Source organism: Lygodium microphyllum, chromosome 21, assembly GCF_053477565.2.
Source record: "Lygodium microphyllum isolate KBCC chromosome 21, Lygodium_microphyllum_v1.1.10, whole genome shotgun sequence".
Classification (NCBI taxonomy): domain Eukaryota; kingdom Viridiplantae; phylum Streptophyta; class Polypodiopsida; order Schizaeales; family Lygodiaceae; genus Lygodium; species Lygodium microphyllum.
The window spans coordinates 111847818-111872979 of NC_141155.1; the positions used below are offsets into that span (position 1 = coordinate 111847818).

A 25162-nucleotide genomic window follows, 5' to 3' on the forward strand; every position below is an offset into this window, starting at 1 on the left:
ATCTCAAGCAGAATCTATAAGTAGGGCAATATATGAAGTGAGAAAAGCAAGATATGAAAACAGCACAGCTAGACAACAGCACGCAGAATGGTTGGCAACCCAAGAGAGAGATGGCAAAAAATGGAGACCTAGATAAAGATAATAATTTTGATGCATTTAGAGTCCACAAGAGAGCACAAGTACCAAGGATATGACACATCAATACTCATATCTCTAACATGAGATGTCTTATAAATTTTCTTTAAAATTTCAAAGGTTTGTCACTATGTTTTTCAAAGTCGATTTTGAACTATGTTTTTTAATTATGAAAAGTCGATTTTGATATCCTAAGACAAAGATATGAAAATTCCAAACCTTGGAACATTCACTGGCCTAGAGAGAGGGGGGGGGCATGAGGGGGGTGTCAGGAGATAGAGAGAGGTAGGGATGGGGTGGAGAAATGAAATGAAATGATAAATTTAAAATTCATTTACACCACAGTAAGTTTGAAAGTTTCGTATTTAATTCGTCTCTCCTTTCATTTTTTCCCATTGCTCTTCACTCTACCCTCCACCTTTCTATCCTTCATCATCACAGCCAGGGCACGTTCCCAACTTCCTATCAAAAAGGCACCTGCGAGAACAAGAGCTCAACACTCTTCCGAATCTAGTGAGCGTACTGTGAGTGACAAAGATCCCCTGGTGACCGATAACGGTGGCCCTACTACAGCTAATAATGGTGGCGCTACTGTGGCCAACAATGGTGGCCCTAGTGTGGTTGATAATGATGGTTCACCATTGTCAAGAAATGGTGGTCCACATGCTCCAACTGCTCCACCTCCCACTACTACTCCAGCTCATAATACGAGCCCTCCAACACATAAGAAGCGAAGATGGAAACCAGGAAAAGCTGCACTATGTGAGATAAGGAAATTCCAGAAGAGTGCCGACTTGATTATTCCTAAGGCACCATTCTCCAGGTTGGTGCGAGAAATACTACAAGATCTACAGTCAGAGCATCATCACAAGTTCTTTTCAAGGAACCAGGCAAGGAATGTGGAGCGATGGTCAAGCCAAGCCTTGCTTGCTCTCCAAGAAGCAGCTGAAAGCTACTTGATTGATCTAATGAGTGATGGTCAACTTTTAGCCATTCATGCCCGACGTATCACTATTAATCCCATAGATCTGGTTCTTGTTCACAGGATCCGCAATAACAAGGATGCATTTAATCTTAATGTCAACAATATGCTTTGAGAAGCTACCTTGTAATTGGATCTATGTTTTTAGCTCAGGTTTGGTTGTAGATTGTAAGGAGCTTAGTTTTGGGTTATCTTTCCAGTAGACCTTCAAGTATTTGATAGTAGTGGCCTACAAAATGGAGCTAAATTTTCCCTGGCTCTAGTTGTACTTGGTGCGATGCATTATCTACTGTGTATTTCATAGTTTCGCAATGCTAAATCTCATATGTGATATTCTATTTTGACCATGATTCGCATTGTGTGAATTTTCAAGTTTCCAATTTTATAAGTAGTTTTGTTGAGGATAAATTCAATGTGTAACCACATACACGTCGATGATCGGTTGTACATGGGCCGATGCACTATATCTTTATTGTATTTAGTGGTTTGGCAACACTATACCGTATATGTGATATTCCATTTTACGCATGATTTATTTTTTGTGAATTTTTAAGTTTCCAGTGTTTCGCGTTGTGAGGTTGACAATACATTTAATCTGCAGTTGTGCACACTCATTTGTGAGTTTTTCTATTATCAATGCAGTATAATCCAGTTAACGCATTTTCAAAAAAAGATTGGACCATCCAATTTATAAATCGGAATCTGGTGAAACTTCACCCTCATGCTGGGCATCAGAAAAATTCATTTATGTTAAAAATTTGGCCCCATCAAAAGCCTCTAGGTCACCTGTTTGGAGGCTCGCGTTAGGGCCCTGAACGCGAGCCTCCGGACATGTTACCCAGAGGCTTCTATTGGGGCCAAAAAAAATTTGGGTGGTTGATGTGTCCTTGAGGAGTCCACATGTAAAATTTCATGTCAATCGGAGCACTGGTGATATTTTTCCAAAGCCTGGATTCATTAATTAAACTTTTAGGGTTTTTGAAAAGTTTGGCTATAAGTTTAAAGTTTCACCTCATTTTACACATTTCACTTTTGAGTTCTGAGTTCTCTCTCCTATAAGACATGGTACGCACCAAGCAAGCGGCCCGGAGATACCCCCTGGAAATTCCATACGACAGCCACGTCCTCCAGTTCCACCACCACCACCACGACACCAGCATCGCAAGCGTCGATGGAGGCTAGGCATAGTGGCTCTTCGCGAGATCCACCACTACCAGAAGACTACTCACCTCCTGATACCGAAGGCTCCATTCCAGAAGTTGGTGTGGGAGATCATGGAGGGCATACTAATTAGGAAAAACAAGACCCAGTTTCCAGATACATCACGCGCGAAACAACCCGATCACTGGACTGCCCAGGCCCTCCTTGCACTACAAGAAGCTGTTGAAGCCTACCTCATCGACTTGTTTGGAGACTCTGTCTATGCAACGGTGCATGCAAGGAGGGTCATCGTCACCGACAGGGATCTACGAATAGTCAGGTTCTTTCGGCGATGGAAAGATAGTCCTTGCAGAGGTCAGCAAGGATAGGGATGTACAACTCTAAAACACATGGAATGTAGCTTCTGAAGACATTTTGTAAAGCCCTGGTTGTAATGGACCCCATGTAAATTGTTATTAATATGAATATAAATTTTTTGGTGTGTCTTATTTTTGTTTAGTCTCTTGTTATTTATTTTATTTACGTCATTGAGTTATCGTTACATGCGTTTGAACAAATACATGTTGCGCACGAATTTGATAAAGCACTGCGTATTAAATTTAGGATACGAATCGTGTTGCGTATAAATTTGACAAATAAACGTAACATTCAAGTAAAAAACAACATTAAACGACACGTATCACAAAATACATTGCACGTGAATCCAACAAACATCGATTTTCATTAGTTGAAGAGAAGATTACAAAGTGCATTACATCAGTGATGCGATATCATTAGGCAATAAGTACATCTAGTCTCTCCTAGGCTTCTTCGAGCTAGGCTCCCTATGGTCAGAGCTATTCTTGATCATAGGCAACAATACATTTTGCCCCAATAGTTCCTGTCTAATGACAATAGGGTCTTCAACACAGGCAACCATGCCACGGGCCACCATGGAGAAAAGTGGGCCAAACCTAGTACTTGTGAATAAGTAGAGCAGCTTCGAATATCGAAGCAACACTACTTTCTCTAGGCTGGAGTTGGTCGGGATGGTCTTGAAGGGGCCAGCCTTTGTTAGTGCTCTCAACTTCAAGAAGTTCTCAGCAAAAGTAGGGGAGCATGTTTTATGAAATACAATAATGTCGTTGACAAGCTACCCAACGTACTCCTTCAATGCCAAGTCTTGCACCCTTCCTTGGCTACCAAATCGGCCACCCTACCTAGATGAAAACTCTTCTATATAGACAATCTCCTGCATCACACAAGTTCAGTATTAGACTCACTATGCATGGACTGTGCTGAAGATATATACATCATATTTATATGAAACTTAACCAATAGGGCCTCTAGGGCATCAAGAGCCAACACAACAATTTTTGTAGGGATCGGGCCCCCAGATGTGCCCTGGCCGGAGGCTCGTGTTTGGGGGCGAGAGCCAACACAACAGTTTTTGTAAGGATTGGGCCCCTAGATGTGCCCTGGCCGGAGGCTCGCGTCTAGGGGCCATTCAGGCCCCCAAATGTGATTCAGGCCCCCAAACACGAGCCTCCGGCCAGGGCACATCTGGGGGCCCAATCCCTACAAAAACTGTTGTGTTGGCTCCCAATGCCCTAGAGGCCCTACTGGTTAAGTTTCATAAGAAATCGAGAATATTACCTTCTCTGCATCATCTATCTATCGCTGTAATGGAGCATCCAGGTCTGCTCCTGCCACTGGGCCACCCTCGTCTCTCTCCCATGTAGACACTGCATAGTCGAGTCGAGGACCAAAAAGGCTTTCCTGCAACAACTGCTCAAACTCCTCATCAGAGATCTAATACTGTGGCGCCGCATCCTCAATCGGTTCTTAGATGCTCACAATGGCAGAGATGTCATCGATGCTCGTGCCATCATAACGAGCCACCTCATCAACATGTGCTAGGGCATCCTGTAAATCAAAATCTATGAAATCACTAGGTGCATCATGCACCATGATACAGTATAGTTCTTCTTCCCTTAGCTCCAACAACTCTAGTACATCGTGCATGAGTAGATATTACACCCCCTCGATGGTGATAGCATGGACAGAAGCGAGGGGTGGCTCTTTGCTTGTGGGCATCTCATCAGGGCAGGGAGGTGGGTGCATAATGGCCAAGCTATGTGCTGCCTCAACACTCAGATCGAGAGTGATCTCCTCATTCTCCCTCTCAAAATACTCTAGTTGTGGCCGAGAGGGTGCGTCGATGTCCTCGTCACTATCCTCTTGCACCTCAGTGCACATAACATATATGGCAAAGGCGGCATCCCTCTCAATGAGATCCATCGTGACGACGTGGTCTTGTGACAAGGTGGGCACTGCGGAGATGTTGCCCCACATGCACCAGGGCTCGACTTATCACCTTTGCATGGCTGGAAGACAATATACCTGTAACTTTGTTTACATAGAAACCCTAAGATGTTGAAGAAGAAGTTGAGTGTTCAAAATATCACTGTTCTTGACTATAAGAGACTCCTAGAGCACCAAAACAAAAGAAATTACATGTCAGAGAATGCACATAACTTGCACAGGTTTTCTCCAAACGAGATAAAACTTTACCATAGAATATCCATGGAAGAGAAAAATATACCTGTGGAGTTTTGTGAAGAGAATCTTAGGGCTTTGGTAAAACAAGCTCTGCTCTCATAAAACACGTGAAACTCTCGTTGTGCTTGTGCAGAGCAAAAGAAATTTTACAAGGTTACAGATAGGGCAAGCAACAGTGAGGCTGTAAAATTTCGTTAGGAAAGAAGAAGCGAGGAAATAGATATGACAAATTTGAGTTCCGCCTAAGAAAGAGGGGGAAACTGAAAAGGGGAGAAAAGAAAAGTCAAACATAAAAAATAAGAAAATGAAAATTCGAGGCACAAACTTCCAGGAAGTGACAGCATTGTAGTCCCCACATTTCCCCTTATTTTATTGCTAAGCGAAGATTTGGGCCAAGATATGGCTAGAAGATTCATGTTACATGAATCTAGAATCCCAGCTCTCTCATTGGTTAGGTCTATATTTGTTTATTCACTCCTTAAGGGGCAAAAAAGAGAGTCCATATTTCTCCTAATGTTAACTATATAAGGAAAATAGGTTAGATGCCTTCAACCACCATGAATCAAGGTGTTATCAAATTAGTACAAAAATTCTCTAATTGGAGACCCCTCACTATCCCGAATTTTTCCTATAAGGTGCTTGCTAAATCCGTGGTTTTCAAAGTTAAACATCTATATTCAAAGGTCATCCATGACAACAAACATTATGGATTTATTCATAGAAATCAAATCCATGATGTTTTCCTAAATTTGTTATACTCCATGTTTTTTATAGATCATAGAACCCATACCGAGTTGATCACATATGCTACACCAAAGCTTATCAATGAGTTATTAGAATAAAGTACAAGATATGGCTGCATTTTGAACCACACCCACGAGTATGTGTTACAAAGAAGCAATAGTGTCACATGCTAAGATAAAAAGAGAAACAAAACCTTACAAGATACAACATGTTTAATTTGGGATGAATGTTTGTTGTTGCATAAAGCAAAGCAATACATGATGTACAACAATAGCACAAAGAGTAAGGAACCATGACGTCATGTAATGAAAATTTAGTAATGATTGCTAAATGAATTCAATACATAAAACAACATGGAGAGGTTGCACATGTTACCTGCATCCATACAAAAGAAGAAGGTTAGAACCCTGCAACTAATGCATATTGTATGTGTCAAGGGACAACTCGCTTTTCATCCCTTTCACCATATATGATTAACTATCTTGTTCCTGCCACTTTTCCCTAGTCCAACCTTTTTGCCTTATTTACATCTTCTAGAGGTATTTGAAATTGTGTGCCATACAAGATTTGTTGTAGATAGTTTTATTTAGACTAGCATGGGAGCTCTCTTGACCCTGGAGCTGCCAGTCATTAGGGATTAAGTTTGAGCATAGCCTTGAGTGCAACGATTTGAGACAATTAAGTTTGTATGCACAGTGCATCTATGAAAATTAGTAACCATAATTATCATAAGTACTATGGCAAGGAAGGCATAGCTCACACAATGCACTAATGTCGTAGGCTTTGGAGCATGTGTATTACCTAACATCCATCCACCTTTATGGTAAGAGATGAGTGAGTTATGGTACACCCAAAGAAATTCTCCAACTATTCCAAATAGAATGTTGGTTGCCAACATGGGATTTAAAAGTCAATCAGCTAATTAAGCAAGAGAAAGACACACTCCGTGCAAGCCTGATTGTATGCATGTAAAGGAAACAGAAAAAGTTGCATAATATTACCTGCTCAAGCTCATTGCTTAGATTTTTGGCATGAATAAAGGTTGCAATCAACCCAATGGGAGTTTTCTAGGTAGAGGGGAGGGAAGTTGAACCCCTCAGTGAGTAGTATGAATTTAAAAAAAGCATCTTGTGCTACATATAGCGATAATCAACCCACTAGAGAATTCTAGATAAAGGGAGGGAACTTAAGCTGCTCGGCAATAGTGTAGACTACAACGTGAGGCAATGCCCAATATGCCTACAATGTAAAGAATGTCAGATCTAGAGCATGGCTATGGAGGTTGAAAGAGGAAGAGGGAGCTCATGAGATAACAGACATCAAGACCAAATGTGTCACAAGTGAATTAGGTTCCAAGATGGAAGCTTGGACTCATAAACACAATCTTGTGTAGTGGACTGACAATGACACATATACTTTGCTGGAAGTACAAAAGGACTATGACATTGCATTCAAAATGAGAGCAAGTACAATGCTTCATAGGAGTAGAGTAGGCTGCACTTTCCACCACTGTATATATGGGATTCTGCATCCTGAGCCCACACTACTCCATACAAAGAGGCTAAGCTGAGTGTGATTGCCAATATCTCAACACCCCTCCTCAATCACAACTAGATAAGTACAATGTGTGGAGAGGCTTTTAGTGAGCAACCACCTGAAAAGTGTGGGCACACCACAAACTTGGTAAACACCAGAGGTTGTTGCAAAGAATACCAAAGACATGGTGGACATCTAGAGGCTGTAATAAGGGCCTCATAAAGTGTACAGAGAGTGTAGTACAAGGTTACATGAGGAGTTTACAAGCTTATGTCAAAAGCATTAGGGCTAGGCAATACAAGGCTAAAAAAGTCTATCAAAATAGAAGGACCAATGAGGTTTGTCCTTCTCCTGGTGGTCTTCTTCTTTTTCTTCTTCTTTGCTCCATGGTCTTCCTCTTCTTTAATAGCAACTAGATAGGCCTTTTGGGACATCTTCCTAGCATGACAGAATTTCTTCGTGTGCCCGATCCTTTTGCAGAAGTCACATATCAGTTGATCTTTCTTGCCCCTGTACATGGTACTTACATATAACATTTGTTCATCTTTAGAGGTGCTTGGTTCTTCTTTGAATTTTACCTTCTTTTCTTCTTCTAGCATGGAGGCCTTAATGTCAACCATTTTAGGACTAGGCATGTTGATCAATGTAGTTGACACATTATTATAGTCAGGAGGCAAGCTTTTTAACAACACACCAATACAAATATCTTCATCCATCTTGAGATCAATTCTTGCAAGCTGAGTTAAGAGGCTTTCCATGTAGTTTAAGTGTGTTGCAAGAGATGTGTTTGATTTCATATCTAGCCTGAAAAATTCAATCAGTAATCCATACTCAGATGACTTTGATTGTGCACCAAACAAAGTATCTAATCTCTTCCATATATCATTAGAGGTTTCACAAGTATCCACATGGTGGATGTAGCTGTCATCCAAATCCAGCTTAATGATGGCATGTGCTTTGCCATCATTCTTTTGCCAAGTAATCACAAGGTCCACATCCTGAGGCTTCTTCTCCTTGCCATTGGTAATGGCCCAAAGACCCTTCTTCATCAGAATGAGCTTGATGCGGGTTTGCCAGGTGTGGAACCTGAACACTTTGAACCAAGCAGTTGGAGAGTCTTTGACCATGCTGCTGCAGCAAATCAGCACCAAAACTCTTAGATTTGAGTAATAGAAGATTTAATTGTGTCAAGAGACACAAGGAATGTAGTGTCAAATAACACTTGATAAGTATCAATAGATATTATGCTTTCAGGCACTTGGGTTTGATGCTTGGATTTCTCCCCTCCTTGCTGATTTGATGGGAAATGCTTGTTGGAAACTTCAATTTTTAGTGGATTAGAGTGGCAGAGGTTTGATTTGAGTGCGAGGGAAGAGAAAATGAAGGAAATATGAAGTTTCAAGCAAGTTGGCTATGGAGTTTTAGGGTTTGTAGGACAAGGGCCTGGTTTTTCTCTCTGTTGTCTGTGGCTCACATGGTGAACCACTTTGAACAAGATTTGAGCTGGGGTTGCCTTAGGTGATGGGCTTTCATTTCCCTATGAAAATCTTTAGTATTGTTGCATGCCTAGGTTGAATCATTAGTACGAATAGGAAGGGCGCAATCTGGACAGTGATCACATTTTTCAGCAATGTTGGGCATATACTCCACCAATATCAACAAATTGAAGTGCCACAGAGAAGCTTTAGAAGTAGAGGAACAATTCCCTAGAAGGAATCTTAGTGAAATATGGCTTGTAGAATGAGATATAAAAGCTCCAAACAGGGTAGGTACATGCTGGCTATGGCTGCCACAAGGTGGAAGTTGAAGATGAAGTTTTGAGTTGCCACTGAGTTGAATTGAGGTTGAGAGAGACTAAGAGAGTAAAGAGAGGAGTTGAGTTGAAGCTTAGGCCATGCCCGTTAGGCCATGCCCATCTGGGCTCTGATACCATGTAAAGAATGTCGAATCTAGAGCATGGCTATGGAGGTTGAAAGAGGAAGAGTGAGCTCATGAGATAACAAACATCAAGACTTAATGTCACACAAGTGAACTAGGTTCCAAGATGGAAGCTTGGACTCATAAACACAATCTTGTGTAGTGGACTAACAATGACACTGACACTTTGCTGGAAGTACAAAAGTACTATGGCATTGCATTCAAAATGAGAGCAACTTCAATGCTTTATAGGAATAGACTAGGTTGCACTTTCCACCACTATGCATATGGGATTCTGCATCTTAAGCCCACACTGCTCCATACAAAGAGGCTAAGCTAAGTGTGATTGCCAATATCTCAACGTACAGGCTATACTCAAAAAGATCGGAGCTTTCTAGGTAAGGAAGAGAGAAGTTAAGCTCTCCAATACTCATAATGTAGCAAGCAAACCAACTTGAGAAGAGCTTCAATTGGCCAGGCCATGATAGTGCATGGGGAAAGAGATGATGGAATCATTCGCGTTGTAGCCGAAAAGCAACTTGAAGAGTCATCATATCCTTTGGAAAGCAAAGCTGCAGCAGGCAGGATACACACCTTCTGAGGCCTGTGTATATTATCCAGTCGTACAAGCTAAAAGTGAAGAGAGTAAATGATGAAGGTTTTGTTGCAAAACGTGAGGAGATTGAAATTTCTTATGAGCTATTTAATGTTGATTTGTCAAAAAATTTGGTGCCAATACTCGAGTCTATCTAGCACTAAAGATGTCACGCAAGCTGTTACTGAAGAATGCACAAAATGGGAGGCACAAGTAGTGTGGCATGCCATAGAGTTGCGGAGAAATTAAGTTCACAAGGCCTATAGTTAATTTTCCATGGAATGCATTGCATCTTCGGTTTAAAGCATTACAACCACTAAAAAAGTATAGATGATTCCATATTCCACAAACATGTATGCGACTATGGCATAGCTCCAGCACATAAATTTAGCATGACTTTTCCAATGGCATCCCAAAATTAGGTTGGTTACACACCAAATGGAAGACACCCAACCTCTATCCAAAGTGTGGGTATGCAATTTTTGAAATTGGGTGTGGATATGGGCGCAAAGCCATTACACAACAAAATGACACATTCTGTAAAAAAATAAAAATTATTATATTTATATTTTTTTAAATTGTTGCAAGTGCAAAAGTGTACCCTTGTCTATCACTTTACAAATTGGGCCAATAAAGAAGCTTTTTGATTGGTTAATACTTGCAAAGTGGGCATCCACCATTTGATGTGTAAGTAACCTTAGAGCTATATGGAAAACGATGTACAACTATAGTTGATTGTGCATTTAGATATAACTAGTGCCACAATAGTTAGTAAGTGAAAAAAAAAACACCTTTAGAGGCATATTACATATTCTTGTAAAGGATAGTAGCCTTGTAACTATAATAAGGTTGTTCATATAATGTTGATAGTAATGCGCTGGAAATAACTACCTTAAGTACCATTGTATATCATTGTGTATATAATGAAAGGGGTGGAAGCATTGCATCTATTATTAACTACAGAAATACTCTCTAAGTATGGTATAGTCCATGTTTTTACCCAGAAGTATGTCATAGACAACAATGTATGTAGAAAGAGTAGACCCACCATATGACATGTACCATCATAAAAGTGGGATCTATGTGTTGTAGGAAGTGGAACTAAAGGAGACCACCTCCCTACATAGAGGTGGTCCCATGCTACAAACCAATAATTGTCAGCACAAGGGTAACCAACTTGGCTTGGCTACAAAGCTAGATGTTTGAGGATTTTTTTAATGACAAAATGATGTATGAAGTAGCATCAATATATGTGATTAACTATATTGCAAAAAGGATCAATGGTAAATACTCACAATACCAATGTTGTCGCAACTAGATACACAATGTTGTGTTAACTAATGATCTTCATGTATGAGAAGATGTAGATTCCCCATTTAGTAAGGATATCTTGTAAGGAAAGCACCATCATAAAAGGTAGTGCAAAATATAACATCCTTTAACATCATAGATTTTGGAGAGCATATGTATACCATGAGCTCTATTTAATCCAATTTTGAATCACTTTCAAAAGTTCAGTCAAAAACCAACTATAGTAATTTTTGTTCGTTATCTTGGTATATGTTGCCAAAAGCCAAAAAAAAGGCTACAATATTCATTGATGATCTTGTCCACTTGTTTACTAAAGCCATGGATATGTGTAGCCTTTTGGTACAAAAAGTATCCATGTGAGCCTATATTTAATCAAGACTTGAATGTGAGCCCATTATGAGAATTTCTTTCATACGTTGCTCATGAAAAAGAAATTCTAATCAAGATAAAAAAGGATGATTATGATTGTTTACTAGAACCAAGTTTTGATGGGGGTGAGTTGAAAATAGAAGCTACTTTCTTTTCAATGAAACTAGATAATATTTTCTTTTTGATAATTATGTCCGATGCTCTAGTCATCACTACTATGGTTTAATTGTGGCTCACCCAACATGTCTATCAAGCTCTAATTGTAAATATCTTAGCATACACTCTATTAAGGCCTCCACAACCCACAAAAATATCTAGACACAATCTAGGTTTGTGGGGTGAAGGTAGCCAAGAGCCAAATAGAAAAAGAACCATCATTAAATTTTTCTAGGCATACCAATTATTTGAAAACAAAACAACAACAAATGATTCAAAGAATTATTGCATCATCTACTCAAAAAATTTGAGGTGCTCTTTCCACTCCTCCCCTAATGATAATGCCATATATCACAATGTGCTCCAAGCCCTCTCCAAGATTATGTCTCTAAGAAAAAACTACAAATGATAGGAAACTTGAATAGACCCATCTTGTCACCAACCTCCCTATCATAAATGGGAACATGCACACCTCAATGAATCAACCTAGTGATAAGAACAATAACATGTAAGCAAGATAAGCCTATAATTGATCTCACATTTTAAGCTAAAGCAATCCATCATTTTATACATCATGGATTACTTTACAATCAACTTTACCTTCTCTTCATGATATGAATACTTGAGCCCCATCATAGCTAAGAGTCCATGTATGATGAAGCTTCAAATCTACATTGAGGGAACCCTTAAGCACTTTTCCAGGCAAGCCCCAAAATTACCAATAATACTTTCATCATCCAAGAATTAGTGGGCTAGGTCCATTATCCCTATCACTAAGTGCCAATGGAATCCCTATAAAGGAAGAATTACTGGGCTAGGTCCATTAGTTTGTTATTCTTACAAGAGAGTCTAGTCAACTCATCAAAAAGTTGTTAGATATGCCCAATGCCTCACCCTTGTAAGGTACCGCCAATGATCCATGGTGCTCTAAGTTGTAAAGCCCCCATTATGAAGAGAAGCCATATGTGTGATCAAATATTGGTTGAGTCTTGACTTGTATGTTAGATGAGATCTATGTGATTGGATGGAAAAAAGGTGACCTGTGTGGATCAAGCCTTTGGGTTACATAGAGTAGTTATGTTGGTAGCAACTAGAAGCATAGTGCATTGAGTTGTGAGGCGTGGTATTTATCATGGACTCCTATTTTGGGATCAGGGGGATTGTAGAAGCAGCCTAGACAATAAAGAAAATATTCCTTGGAATATTCTAGACTATAAAAGAAATACCCCTCCAAAGCCATCATCAATCTATATTTCACCTAGTCAAAGTTCTTCCAGCTAGCCTTAAACTCTTCACCTATCATCTAAGCTTCACAATGGAAGCATATGGGTAGGCAAAGCCATCATTGTATTAGTCTATTTGGAATTTTTTAAAAAAAATTGTTCTTCTCATATTTGTTATTTATTCTCTACTCCTTGCTTAAATATTATTTGCTGCATTATTTAATTTTTACATGGTACCAAAGCCCAAGGGGTTTTAAGGAGTGAAGAGTACTTGAGAGGCAAAGGCTTTAACAATGAAGAGAGGAGAAATATATTATGGTGCATCAAGTAGCAATGTTGCTATGTCAACAATTCAAACACTGAGGATTTGTCTATGAACCTTCAGAAAGGCAATTTAAATGGTATAAACTACACTTTGTGGAAGTTTAAGATTATATCATCATTTATTCTTATGAGCTTCTAGGGACGATGCCGAGAATTGACCCAAAACCACAACCCACTTGGCTATAGTCCTAGCATCGTTTTTTCTAATGGCTCTTGGTTTTTCCCACTTTGTGAGATAGTCCATGGTAGTGACATCATGGAAAAGCATGGGCCACCATAGTTGGAACTATAGCACCTTGTGTGCTATTGTATCTTTGTTGAAGTGTCCTCCCGCGATTCCATCGTGTGCCTTCACAAGTGTGTCATACATCTCATGTTCGCACACACATCATCGTAGTGAGCCATCTTGTCCTAACCTATAGAGCTGGCCGGCTATCAACTGATAGGGTTGTATCTTGAGGATAAGTCATCTAAGCAGCCGAGCCTTCTTAATAGGTCTTTTGGGTAGTCCATGCTCTAGTACTTGGACTATGTAATCCACCCAGTATGGCATCGAGTCAGCTCTGAACAAGTCCTTTTTGCTAGACATGTTGAAGAGATGCACATCTAGTAAGTCGTCTACTATACCTTGTCCAGCAGCTTCTCTCGTGGGTATATGGGACATGTGATCAACCATGTAATGTTTCTTCCCTTTATCTACAACCATGGAGAAGTAAAATTCTAAAATCAGAAGTAACCATCGAGCAATGCATCCTCTGTAGTAGTGCAAAGCTTATTCACAAGATAAAGCACAACTTGATTGTCCAGAAAAAAAAGGTAAAAGGCATTGCCAGAAGATAATGTTGAAATTTCTTTTCAACAAACACCATGGCCAAACCCTCTCTCTCTCAGTTGTGGAATAGTTCATCTTGGTATCCCTGAGCTATCTGCTAGCAAAACTCACAGGATAGTCTAAGTTGTGTTCTCTAGGCTAACACAAAATAGTTCCCATGGCAAACTTTGAGACGTCAATGTGTACGTGGAAGGTGATGGTCCACACCATTCTAGGGCTCATAGAATGGGTGCAGTTGTTAGAGCCTTTTTCAACTCCTTGTATGCACATTGGCATCCCTTGGTCCATTCAAATATTATCAACAATATGTAAAGTGGTCTAGCGATTTAACGCATAGTTCAACACAATTGCCGATAATACTATATATCCTAGGGGACACTGAACTCCCTTGTAGTTGGTTGTGATGAAAGGTCAACAATAACCTTGACTTTCAAGAAGTTGGTGGCAATGCCATTATTGGACACCACGTGCCCTTGGATACGGTCATGTTTCACCCAAAATTGGCACTTAAGGGGGTTCAACAAGAGACAATACAATTTTCATCGTTCAAAGATTGCTCGAAGTTTATCTAGGTGTTCCCTCCAACTCGAGTGAACACACAGATCATTAACGAATACTTCTTACTCTCTCTTAAGCATGTCCTTGAAGATGGCACACATGAGCTATTAGAATGTGGCTGGTGTGTTTGTTAGCCCAAAAGGCATGACTATGTAGGCAAAGACACCCCATTCAGTAGCAAATACGATCTTATGCATGTCATCAAGGTGGACTTGCACATGGTTGTAACATGAGAAGCCGTCCAAAAAATTGTAGGCTTCCTTGCCAACCACTCTCTCCGAACATATGCTCAATGTATAATAGTGATGAATAGTTGTCTCTTTTCATAGCAGCATTCACTTTCTTGTAATTAATGCACACTCTAATTTTTCTATTCTTCTTTAGGACAATCACAATGGGTGAAACCTAGTCCATGTGCTCAATTTCATAGATGAATCTTGCTACTAACAGCTTATCTATCTCCTCCTTGACTACATGAGCATGCTTGGGATTCATATGGTATGGTCATTACTTGAATGACATTGCGTCTGGTATCATGGGAATGTTATGAGTCACTACACTCAAATCTACTCCTTTCAGTTCATCGAGGGACCAAGTGAAGATGTCTATGTACTCTAGCACAACAATGTAATGAGATCTGTTTCTCCCTGCTTAGTTAGGTCATCAGCTATGAAGACAAGTCGAGGCTTTTCCCCTTCTCTAGCTAGGTTGACTTCATTGACCTTTGCAGCCCTTCCATAGGTTCGTTCACTTGTCCTTGCCTCTTGGCACCCAACAAGATCACTACTCCATCACCTTTCTTAACTTTCGTGAATCGCTTTGGTAGATCTTGGGGTTTTTCCTACTTCTCAGTGTTTGACTCCCTAGGTTGCCTCTTTCTTTCATCCTTCAATTGTCTGCACCTTAAGTGGACTAGCAAGTCCCCCTTGATGCATTTGGTCTTAGGCAGTCGAGGTATCTCGAGGTCACTATATTTGAGCTTACTTCTGACTCAGAGTCGAACTCTCCTTCTTCACTAGAAGAGGAAGTCTCTCCTAGTGGTCGTAGCTCCAAAGGTGATCCCGTCCTAAGTAGAGGTGCGGCACTTGGTCGAGTGAGCCATGCCCATTAGTAGTCAATTGCTTCTATGTGCTCCAACCACGTGCAATTCCACTTTGTTCACATGATTCCTCTCTCAATTCTAAAGGTACTCTCTTTCCGCAGCTTGGGATCTACTCATATTTGCTCAATTTCATGTCCACCAATGCCATGCTCTATTGTGTCAATCTCTTCTTCGCTCTCTTTATTGAAGGAACAGCAATCTTCATACTCATCATCCGAACTATCCTCGTCTAACTACTCGTCATCTCCTAGGTTTCTACACTCCTTTTTCTTCTCATCCATGACCCAGATCCAATTGTACATCAAGTTCAAATCTTGTACCTTGGTCCATTTCCAATTGGGTTCATCTATGAGATCCTTGAGGGGTTTATGATTAGTGGCTAGGTTGCCACCTAACTTGTCCGTCAAGTACCCTAAGATCTTGTGGAGCTATCGCTGGTTGTGCGAGACGTGGAATGTGATAGGGTTAGGCCAGCTACAAGAGCTTCTAGCTTTCATGTATAAAGATATTGAGGGCTTATCTGTGGGCTTATTAGCTGCCTTAGCATCTTGCTCGTATTCCTCGTTGTCATGGCAGATTGATCTTGGCTAGCACATGCATCCAATCGCGCTCATCCTCAAGGCAAGGGATATACTTCGTTAGTGGCCCGTAAGATTTCCTAACTTGAGCTTCACCCTTCAATATGGTGGAGATGGTATCTAAGTCGACTGGCATGGTCTTCCAAGTATCCATCTCTATCCTTACTGCTTTCGTTTGATTGCCCAAGTAAATCAAACCATTGCCCCAATCTTCTATGACTCATGTGTTCCATATCCAGGGTCGACCTAGCAAGATGTCATAATCTACCCCCTTCATGACGAGGAAATCCGTTGAAAACTAGACCCTTGCGATCTTCAACAGTCAATTCTTCAACACCCCAAATGGCTTAGCTTTCATCCCATTGGCTAGTGTGATATTGAACTTGGTGTTCTCGACAACCGGGTTACCCCAAGTCTAGAGCACTGCAAGGCTAAGTACAGTGACTCCTGCCCCTGTGTCTATGATTCCTTTTCTTGTAGCATCTCCTAACTCCAAAATGGGCAAGACCACATGCATCTCAGTGCCTTCACAAAAAACATTAACATATAAGGACTTGAGTACTAAGTGCAACATCAAGCTCAGTATCTGAGTCATTGCATCGAGGTCATATAGGTCAACTACCCCCTACTTGATTGGTCCTTCTATCCACTACTTCAACTCCTGCCATAGCATTGCGTGTTGCCTAAGCAAGCCTCCTAAGCATAAAGTCACATGCCAAGTGCTTGCTTCTCTCCTAATTCTATGCTTCTTGGCCAATGGTCTTGGCTAGTTTGCTAGCATGTAGCACCTAAGCTTTGTCTATGTGATATGCTCATAGTACAAACGCATCTCTTGTCTTCAGTCAAGTTGAGGAGACCAGTGTGCTCACACTAGAGAGCTCATTGATTTCATCTTCTAAGACGAGCTCTACATCCTTTAACCGCTCTTGGGCTTCTCTCACCCACTCAACCTTATCTATGGCTTCAAGCTAGCACTTCGGGTTAGGGTACTCCCCAATCTTACCACTCTCCTCTACAATCTTCAAAGCAGATGTTTATACCTCTACATCTGTGACTCTTTTTCCTATGGATAGTGTCATGGCAGTCTCTATCTTAAGCGTAACCTTTGTCTTAGTACTCTTCTTCCTTCCCTTACGACTCTTTTTTCCTATTAAGGCTGCACCTAAGTTACTAGGCCCTGGTAGTAATACGCCAGCTTGCTTCGTCTGTGCTCGACGGGTCATAATATGCAACAAAATGAGCATGGCCTCTCCGTCAAGTATTTCAACTCCGAATAGTCCCAATGGTACTAATGGCACAATTGTTGAACTAGAGGATGGTTTCCTTCTAGGCCAATCAACAAACAAATGGGTGATTCTGTACTCTAGGTATCTAAGGTCAACCTTCTCTCTATTGGCTTGCTCCCTCTTAGAGCAGCGCAAAGAAATGTGCCCTAAGTGACCACAACTTCAACATTAGATTGACTCTTAGTTTTGCCCTCTCAGACCCCTACCTCTACCTCTGCCTAACACCATCACCAACACTAGTCAATAATCCATGAGGATGGGGTTGCCCTCTTCGTCATATGAGATGTAAGGGTCCATGTATGTCTCCTCGTCATTTGGTTCCTCCACGTAATGGACTGGAGTAGATGGGTGGGTTACAAAAGATCCAGGTGGCCTAGGGATGCCTATGGGATTAATCTCCATTCTAAGGTCGGTTTCATATCATTAGGTTCTGGAAGAGCCAATGGGACTCCTCTTCCAAAGAAGTTTAGTAGTCTATTCCAAAGGATGGTCAATTTCATATCATTAGGTTCTGGAAGAGCCAATGGGGCTCCTCTTCCAAAGAAGTTTAGTAGTCTATTCCCTAGGTATGGCAACTGGTTGTATGATTGTGAGTATGGAAGCCTCCTTTGGCAACCCGCAATGCATGGCATCATGGCTGAAACCTACTACAATTGACACAAGATTGGGACCTAAGGTCTTGACATTCTATGCTAGAAGGTGATTTTTGTTGCAATGCACACAATAAACATGCAAGCACGTCGGTCTCCTCACTATCTCCTACAACCTTGCTAGCTCCATCTTTATCTCTACTAGCTCTTAGCTTGGGTCAACGCTTTTCCCTTAATCTTGGATGCCCGAGACTAACCGTTTGTCAAATGTCATGCTTCTCTCCGATGATCTGAATTAATATCATCTCAATTCGAGTTCCTAGAGCTTCTCTCTTTGAGCTTGTTTTCCACTTGTATGGCCTATTCAGAGACCCTCGCTAGCATGTCTCTTGGCAAGCTTGAGTCTCCTACCAAGGCCTTGTAGAGTTCCTCACTGCAAATTCCATTTATAAAGACCATGGAGACCGCTCTCTCAATGGGTCATTCGTTAGAATTCTCATAAAGAGACTCTGCATGTGGGTAACATAATCCTTGATGTCCTTATCCTTCTACTTGACATTCATCAATCTAATGATGAGATTGTCAAAATATCCAACCTCAGAGAACCTCTGGATGAAGAGATTCTTGAGGTTGTTGAAGTTGCTGCGCTCCATCGCATCTAAGCTAGTGTACCATGTCCTACCCTTATCACCTAAACAAAGGCCAAAGGCTTGCGAGTGTTGGGCAAGGTTCATGAGGCTATTAGCCTTGCAAATTTGCTCAAATTGCTCTACAAAACTGTGCAAGTCATTGGCAGCTCGTATTTGTCTAGTTGCTTCATAACTACAAGGATTTTCAACTAGCTCTTGAAACCCTGGGTGACTCCTAACCCTGTAAGCAATAAGGTTGCCAAGGCTATTGCACTTTGCTTTGCAAACATATTGTCTATGAGCCTCTTCATGAGAAGCTTGCTTAACATCAAGTCCACCTCCAACACTCTCTTTTTTTGCATTGGATCCTATACGATTCTTATTAACTAGAGCTAAAAGGTGTTGGACTACCCACATCTCAAGGTCTTGCTACAACTTCTTAGATTGTCGTTCATGGTTGTAAGCTACTATCTTCTATAGCGCTTGCCGTGCTAGTCTCCCCTCCTCATGGTGGTCCATCTTGGTTTGTAAGTCGTAGATATTCACCATCTGTAGGATGTTGATTGGAAAATCTCCCAAGTCAAGCTCATCGTTCTCATGATTAGAGTTGGATCCTAACATGTCTACAACTTCTTGCTCCACTAGGCAAATTAGGTCAACAAGCAATGTTACACCTCCGATGGTGTCAATTGTTTAATGCCTCTAGAGTTGTGTTGGCTCACTCCTGGTCCTACTAACCAAGGTTCTCAATCATCCATCTAAATCTAAGGATCATCTCCTATTAGTGGATTCATTACGCTTATTATGTCTAAGTGTGTTTCTTCTTATTACAAATAGCCCTCAACTTACATCCACTCAATGTGTGTGGTGATCTTTTTGTGCACAATGCGAAATCAATCTTTCAACTTTCAAGTGCACTTCAAGGGACAAATAATGTGAGATGTGAATGCAAGATAATGAATACAATTCTCACTCTCCCCTCGTTTCGTTTTTTACCAAATATAGCTAAGCACGATTGTTGGCTCACTCATGGGTTCACTAAGACCTCTATTGCATCTCCTAGCTTGATCAAGATATAATCCAAGTCTATAGGTCAATTTGGGGCTCTAAATGGGCAAATAGCTAATAGGTTCGCTAGCAATGATATTCCTATTATAAGAGATACTCAACCTAACCCAAGATGTTGCTAAATCAAGCAAACTTTTCTTGTCAACTTTTAGTCCAATTTGCTAGTGTTCAATTTACAAGTGTCCAATTATCCAAATCAAATTGTTTGATTTTAATATATTCAACTTTTATTAGTCCAATTGTTTGAATCAAACAAGACACATGTTCAATCAAACAAATTAAGTGGTGTTTAAGTGGTTTGATTTTCAAAATCAAACCATTTGATTATCAAATTCAAATATCTAAGTTTGATTCTAAAAAGTAAACTTTATCAAGCACATCCAATACCAATGGTCATGGCACCTACAATCTTACAAGTATCATAAGCTTACCTTGATGATTAAATGAGCAAACTCCTCCCTCTCCACAATCCATGATACAAGCTTAAGCAAACTCAACCCTATTCTATCAAGTTCCATCTACCATAGCCAAACACTCAAGACAAGAGAAAAAAAGATAGAGAGCTTCTCCATCACAATCCCTCACCCTCATACACTTCCTCTCTAAGCATAAGCATAAACACAAGCAAGAGAAAGAGAAGGGAAAAAGAGCTAGTTTAAACCATACCAAGAAAGAGCTTCTCAATCACCTTTTGTGTTTAAATATTAACCCTAAATCTTTTAAATACCAATCAAAAAAGAGAGCTACTTTTACCATATCAAAAAAAAACTTCTCAATCACCTTTTATGTTTAAATACAAACCCTAAATCCTTTAGATACCCATTCCCTTTTTTACATAACCAAGCATCTTACCAAAGTCATTTTTTCCTATTCCTTTCTATTTACCTCATCCCTTCACCTATACCCATACCCATCTAAATTTTATAATTTTATAATTTCATGATATTCAACCTTCCATTTAAATTCAATACAAATCACTCACTCCATGTTCATAATTCTCTTCCATTAAACACTATCAAAATGATAAGTTCAACCAACCTACACTTATATACATACATGACCATTCCTATATTGATATCATTAAAGTAGTTACTATTATTTAAACAACCCCTCTCATGGAAATCAAATGGACATATAACAACAAGCCCCCCTCTAGCACCATTGAAGAAGAATCCAAAGTCCAAAAAACATTACAACAAAAGTAACACTTTAATATGTAAACAAAGGAACATTTGAAATGCATAAATATCAAATTTTCAAGGAGATAATACAAGAGACCCCATGGCTACACATCAATTATTTGGAGAAAAACAAGCAACTTAATAAACTTAAGCATTATTACCAAATTCTTATCAATACCATTGGATAATTTATTTTGGAGATGCAAAAAGAAAAAGATTCCATTAAAAATCATTTAAGCATAGTAAGAGGATCCAACTATGGCAAAAATGATTGTAATAGCAATCTTAGTAGAGTATCCCAACTAAACATAATTATATCATTATTATTACTAATCCCACTCTACAAGAGAGAAAAGAAGTATGCCTCACTTACCTTAGTCATGTAGAAGCGTCAAAAGCCTATGCAGCTTCATTTAAATATAAATTGATGATGATATTATTGCCGTGATGATGTTCCAAATTTAATGGATCCTTTCATTAAGTTAACCTTAAAATTTGGAGCATCATCAAGGCATTGATATCCCTGTTGAACACAAACTTACAACTCCAGAAAAAGAGCCCCTTCGCGCAGACAAACATCTACGCCATTAATCGAGACACTTCCACACGACATGCGCCACAACCACCCAAAAGTGCTGGCTCAAAAGCCACAAATGAAACACACGGACACGCGGCCACCATTTCGGACGGGCGAATTACGTGGCAACGGAGAGTATTCGCTTCTCGAGAAGGAGAGGCGGTGTTTATAAAACACCTTGGAAAGGAAAGGTTGGAGAACGAAGTAGGGCTCCTAGGCCCTCTTGGGAGGTTTGCTCTCCACCTTGGTAGGCTTGTCGGCGGACTTCTTGGGGAGGAGGACGCTGTGGATGTTGGGCAGGACGCCGCCGTTGGCGATGGTCACCCCCGACAGCAACCTCCCCAGCTCCTCGTCGTTGCGGATGGCCAACTGGATGTGGCGCGGGATGATGCGGTTCTTCTTGTTGTCGCGGGCGGCGTTGCCGGCAAGCTCCAGGACCTAACCACATCGCAACCACACATCCCATCTCATTACACGCGCACACCCGGACCAGGATCTGTAAGAGAGAGAGAGGATTTATATTGAACGGGAATTTTGTACCTCGGCGGCCAGGTACTCGAGCACGGCGGCGACGTAGACGGGGGCGCCGGTTCCTACGCGCTGGGCGTATCGGCCCTTCTTGAGGTAGCGGGCGAGGCGGCCCACGGGGAACTGCAGGCCTGCCTTGGCGGACCTGGAGACGGCCTTCCTCTTGGCCTTGCCGCGCCCACCCTTGGCCGCCGAGGAGTCCATAATAGCTGAGTGATGGGCAATGAGACGATAAGAGTGTGTTAGTAAGTAAGCACAATAGATTTCTGAATTCTCTCGGCGCTGTCTTTCGAGAAATCTGCCGGTGTTCTGTTTTAAAGGGCGTGGAAATTTGAATCCCGCCCGCGCCTTCTGACCTTGATCCGCCTTCGCTACCCGTCCGCCAATCGCCTTTACGCGATTCAAACCTTAGTGCCAGTGGAAGTTCGTACTCAGGGAAAACGTTTTGAAAAAGGAAGAGTTGGGACAGGGTCATTAGTTGATTAGCAAGGTGATGTAATCACAGAAACCCACGAGTCACACCTGAAAGCAGGTGAGACCTCTGCTGTGAGATGTGGCTAATCATCTTTAATATTAGTTAAGGAGAGGTGGGGGGCGGGTGCCATGAGGCAGTCCCCCCGACCTCCCCCAAAAGGAAAAAAAGAGAACGTGGGGCTTGCAAAAATCACGCCCGCCCGGGCGCGGAGCGCCTAGTTCCTCTAACAAGCACTTGTGGCCTGACGTGTCACAATTGGCACATTCAAGTCCATTAACTATGACACGTGGCGAGCAAAAATGCATATTATCTATCATGAACAAAATGATAATAGATTGACGAGATGCCTGAGCAATGTACATCATCTCACCATTACAAGCAAGCTCTTCAAAAATAATGATTAGGACATGGCAAGCTCCAAGGAAAGACCAAGAGAAGCACAATGCTGCATGTATGATGTAAGGCCAAAGTGCACGACTGCACAAAGCAGTGGTGCCTTTGGCTTTTAACAATGTGCACCAATGTTGCGCCACTCTCTTGGCTATTGATGTATATTTGTACTTTATGGGAAGGCTACCTATCAAGATAAAGTTAATTTGATCCAATTCTACTTTGTCGAGAAAGGATTTTATCTTTCTCTCCTAGGTTCTAAGGTTGAGCATGATTGAGTTATGGTGTTTGTTGTGGGGTTTAGAGGAAATTTGGTTTATACCCTACCTTGGTCATCCTCCTCCTCTCTTGGCATTGTCCTTTCTCATGAGTGTCCTATGTGGATTGAGTTTTCTAATTTTCCCTGCTAGTTGGTCAATGAAGCTCTAACAACTGCTGCAACATTGGGCAATGTGCTTTACTCCCCAACTCCTACCACTTCATGGGTGCTTCTCAAGTCTATTAGCCATGGTTATATCCTTTCAAACAAGCATAATGAATCACCAAAGTTCACATGGTTGAGATGTCAGCGGCTATACTTAATGTAGCAAACAAGCATGGAAGACTTAAAGTGACGGGTGGGAGGAAACCCAAGAGCTTGCTTACAGAGCAAGATCCTTAGTTCTCACAACTCTTCGTGATCATTCACATGATGATACTCTCCAAATCCATCTTAAAGACATTCAAAGTTTTCTAAAAGCTTAAGAAGAATAAGCAATCAAGGCAGAGCCAAGGCACAACTAAGAGGACAATGGGAACTTTTGGACGATGATCCCAATGACTTCTACTTCTCCAGACTACAAGCTAAACTGAAGAAGAAAGAAATTACCCATGTGGAAAACAAGAATGGCACATTGGTACATTATGAACTTTCCATAACTCAAACTTTTAAGGAGCACTTGGCAACTATAGTAGGCACTAAACCACTCGATGTCCTAACCTATGAATGTAGGCTCCAGAAGTTACTTAGTGATTACGTTACTCCCATTGGCACTAACTAGGCTCTTTTGTTGGACACGCCTTTTACCATGGAAGAAATCAGAGAGGTGCTATTGAATTTCAAACTTGAGAAGTCCCCAAGACCAAACAAACTATCAATTGAGACTTTTCAAAGTTTTTGGCCATCATTTGGAGTAGATCTCATAGCATTGCTTAACTACATCAAACAATCGAGTTTGATGCCACTATTCGTGAATCAAGGAGTGATTAAATTGGTGCCAATGTCTTAGGATCACACCAAAATCTCGAACTACAGACCTCTCACCATTCTTAATTATTCCTATAAGGTACCTGCCAAGTCTTTGGCTTTCAAAGTCAAGCATCTCTTTGCAAAGATAGTTCATGGCAAAATAGTTTGGTTTCATTCATTGCACAAGATTTCGCGATGCAATGCTAAAAGTGATCTACTCTATGGACTATGCTCTCAACATGCAGTTTGGCATTATCCTAATCAACATGGATTGGGATAAAGCCTATGACAGCATTAATCAAGTGTTCATCTTAGCAATACTCTTAGCTATGAAATTTGGTTCGTCCTTCATCGACTTATTGGCCACTCTTTTCAAAGAGGCATCTGCCTCTATCAATATCAACGGAGTGTTTTCATCTCCCTTTGCTCTATGCAATTCCATCAGACGGGGCGGGGGGGGGGGCCTTGGCACCCCTACTTTTTGCTCTTATCATGATCCAATCCTCTGAAAATTTGATAAGTGTATTCAAGATGGTAGAATTAGGCCATGCCTAACAAGTCTCTAAATGTAGTTCAATTTTTTATAGACGATAATGGTTCATTAGTGGAGGTTAATAAAGATTCAATGTCTAAACTCTTGGAGGTTTATTCAATAACTTCCTTGCTCTCGGCTTCTAAGATGAACTAGGCCAAGTATGAACTCCTCTTTCTTTCCTAGAGAGATCCTAATTCATGGATTCTTGATTTGGGCTCTTCAAGGTTGAAACCCAAGGAGCTTGTCACATATCTTTGAGCCTCGATTGGGATTAGGTTATCTATGTCCCAATGATTTGATTGGTCTTTTCTTAAGTTTCAAGTAAAAATGAAAGGGTGGTTTGGAGCCCCATTCTCCTTTACTAGGAAACTATACTCATTAAAAGCTTGATTACCTCTACTACGATTTATGTGGCCTCCTTACTATCTTTAGTCAAGTTGTCTAGGGGAAAGTGGAGAAACTCATTAGGGACTTCTTGTGGTCTCTCACCAGGACAAAATCAGTGCACATATAACTTTCAAGTGGTCTACTCTACCACTTATATGTGCCGAGCTAGCACTTACAAAAGCTTTATGCCTGATGCACAAGTGTCTTTACCACTTACACGTGGT

The 25162-nt window shown here is 40.9% G+C and overlaps 1 protein-coding gene across 1 annotated transcript; it reads right to left on the bottom strand.

Moving 5' to 3' along the window:
* Nucleotides 1-21230: 21230 nt before the first annotated feature.
* LOC148018433 (histone H2A-III-like) lies at nucleotides 21231-22194 on the bottom strand. The gene is made up of 2 exons (XM_087662343.1): nucleotides 21936-22194; nucleotides 21231-21833 (listed from the first exon to the last, which is right to left on the bottom strand). The coding sequence occupies exons 1-2, from the start codon at nucleotides 22125-22127 to the stop codon at nucleotides 21609-21611; spliced, it is 417 nt and encodes a 138-aa protein (XP_087518469.1). The 5' UTR covers nucleotides 22128-22194; the 3' UTR covers nucleotides 21231-21608.
* Nucleotides 22195-25162: the final 2968 nt, after the last annotated feature.